Source organism: Anneissia japonica, unplaced genomic scaffold (genome assembly GCF_011630105.1).
Source record: "Anneissia japonica isolate Jap-2015-1 unplaced genomic scaffold, ASM1163010v1 scaffold2707_len876726_cov182, whole genome shotgun sequence".
NCBI lineage: Eukaryota > Metazoa > Echinodermata > Crinoidea > Comatulida > Comatulidae > Anneissia > Anneissia japonica.
Window position 1 is genome coordinate 835,167 of NW_022723260.1, and position 3,184 is coordinate 838,350.

The window sequence follows — 3,184 nt, forward strand, 5'->3', positions numbered from 1 at the left end:
CCAACTATTTTGATAATGACGGCATTATAATTTCTGGGTGAGTGACGTTGAGAAATACTAAAATACGATGAGATAACCGGCAGCAAATATGTGTTAAATTTGTCACCTAATAAACCAGTGAAGCAAACCTCGAGCGAAAATCAAGAACATGTGCGTACGTAAACCAATTATATCATAGGGCTTATTCGACTGGTTCATTTCGTTGAGTACGAATTTTCGTTGAGTATTATTTTCATTAGACTGGTTCGTAAAATAGACTTCGTTGACAACGAAAATTAACGTAACCAGAATGCGTTAATCAGCGTTAAGTTACGCACGTGAACAAAAAAAAATATGGCCGATTGGTCTGTTTGCAACAACATTTGCGTTCATATAACTTCAATCTAACTTAGATTAAATTTCGGAAAATAAAAATTATAATATTTACCCACATTGAAGTCACAAAATAATTGTAGGCGAACAGAATTCAAGAACTGGATGAAAACATTTTTTTTAATGAAAAACCCATAGTGCCAAAATCTGAAGCATCCTTGATTACGCAGCGTGTATCGCGGTAACTATTCAGCCATTTTGTTTTGTTGAGTATTTACCAATTTTCTATTCGACTGGTCGTCTTCGTTAAGTAAGATTTTACCACTGCGCAGGTGGGCGTGGTTAACATAGAACGACCAGTCGAATACCAGGGGTGGAGCCGGGGGGGGGGGCCCGTCGGGGAGAAAAAGCACAATTCGTCAGGGAGAAAAACAAATTATATGTATTTTCTACATATTAGTAGACTATAAAATCGATTAAATAAGCCTTTGAAACCCATAAATTGTCAAAATTTTCGGGGGCTTCACCCGAAGGACCACTTTCGAGACCTTTTAATCGAAGCTTGACCACGCCGACCTTACTTTCGTCGGGGAAAATCTGACACCTCGTCGGGGCATCGGCACCCCTCGTCGGGGACCTCGGCCCCCCGTCGGGCAAGTAATGGCGCCACCCCTGTCGAATACGGCCATTGATCTATAATTTATACCTCAACAGAAAGTAGTTCACTTGCAAAATTCAATACGGTACGTTTGATTACTTAAATTGTAAACAGATTGTTAACCTGTTAAACGAAATTGCAGTTAACATAAACAACATCTGGCTTAACAATAAACAATTACAACTTATTGTTTGCAGGGTCTGATATTTTAATTGCTCATCTCTAAAAATAATATCATAAACCATGATTACTCTACTTTCTTCACTAATAATAATCATCATTCTAATATTTTTTTTAAATATACTGTCATGTAAATTTAAAAATTTGAAATAAAAAAAAAAGAATTTAATTGCTTAGTTTGTATATTTCAATACGTTCAAAGCTTTCAACTAAAAATTAGAAGATAAACTTCCCACACCAATTAACAGATAGATGTTTAAATATTTTCTTAGTCATATACCAACAAATTTAAGGATGTTCGTAGTAAAATGCCTGAAAACGATCAGTGACTTATTGAAAGTTGGTAAATTTAGTTTCTAAATAATCCAGTCCTACTGTAGTTTCGAGGACATTTTAGGTTTTTCTTTCGGTGGCAGTTCATCTTTAAAATGTTGCATAAATTCAAATGTAAATCATTATTGAACCCATTTTTTTTTTCTTTTAGAAGCAATGTAAAATTAAATTGTATTTCTTTGAATTAATATATTTCATTATTATCAACAGTGCTGATTACTGAATGGAAGTGGTGACACATTTTAAGGCTAAAGTAAGGCACATGCACAAAAAAAACAAAACATCTTTACATAACAGTACCGGTGGTGCCAGCGGGGGATGGCAATTCCCCTGTTGGACAGGCCTGAACCCCCGTTCTTCAGCTAGGTCATTGAATCAAAAATAATAATTTGCCTCTCCAAATAATGTTATTTTGATTGCCAATCCCTAATACTGTACTGTGGTCAAAAAGCACAATTTAGGATAAGCCATTAAAAATCTACCTATGAACCCTACCCAGAGATTTATTCTGGGAACCTGACTGAGGCTCTAGTGGTTCGGACCCCAGTCGGCCATGTCGGGCCCCCTGTCCGCAAATTTCTTGAGCCACCAGTGCATAACAGTATCTAAAGGTCACATAAAGATTGTTAATTTAAAGGAAACAGAGATTTAAGACACTTTCGGTTGCAAATCTTTATATTATAAATTATGTTTTCCAATGTATACTTAATAACTTAAAAGTAGCTACAGATTATTATCAACAAATTTTGTATACTCTAGAATTTTATATTTTTGATACAGATTAATTGGCATCGCAAAGAATACATAACCAACGAATAATTCTATTAAAGATCATTTTTGATTTAAGTAAATGAGAAACACGAAATAGCCACATAACAGATAATACATTTTTTGCATTTTTCTTTCACTTTTATGTCATATCAAAGTAGTCGATAACTTCTGATTTCGTCTCAGGAACTTGTTTATCTACGTCCTCAACATCTTTCACATTTTTGGCTGAGCCGAGTGGTGTGTACCTGTAAATAAAATAAAATTAACATGAACAAAACTGAACCTAACATTACGAAAGTTGAATAAAAATTGGGAATAGTGTATAGCCAATGACTTTAACACTTGTACTTTTCAACACAGGTCTCATTTGCTATGAGATATTCTAGGGTATTGAGGATACAACATTTTTTCAAGAATAGTTCTACAAAATTGTATGTTTTTCTTCTATATAATATGTATAGAATACATCAAGGGTCCCATACGACTAGGTTGCTAGATCAACTACCTGCACTACCTAAGCATGGTATAGCAAATAACAATATGCAAAACAAATTGAAAATAACCTTGACTGGTGGGTATTAACAATGGGCATTGTGTTTTTGTGTAGTAGTTTAAATTGGGTAACCACAAATTAACAATGATCAATTATCAATGTCACTTTCAATTTATTTTTTGCAAGCAATTAAGAAGCACCAATATACTTTGTTTACATGTTTTTCAGGGAGGAAATTGTATAGATGGAGGGCAAGACTACTTCAGCCCCACCATCATGAGTACGAATTATGCCTAAGGCACATCCAGATGGTCGGACGCAGCAAACTCTAAATTAACATTGGATGCAATTTTCTTTATTTCCATTAGTTTTCTATAAGTTGCAAAAATCTAGAAAAGATTGGCAGCCCAGCTGGGCCGCTTTGAATCCACCTATGA

General features: G+C 34.8%; 1 protein-coding gene across 2 annotated transcripts in view; it reads right to left on the reverse strand.

Annotated features, from left to right (window-relative positions):
* Positions 1-1,154: 1,154 nt before the first annotated feature.
* Positions 1,155-3,184, reverse strand: part of LOC117112150 (transcriptional repressor NF-X1-like) — a 29,394-nt gene continuing 27,364 nt past the window's right edge. For both annotated transcript variants that reach the window (XM_033255212.1, XM_033255213.1), the window contains exon 17: positions 1,155-2,499. In XM_033255212.1, the coding sequence (XP_033111103.1) occupies positions 2,394-2,499 (106 nt within the window). In that variant the 3' untranslated portion in view covers positions 1,155-2,393. The remainder of the gene's footprint in view (positions 2,500-3,184) is intronic.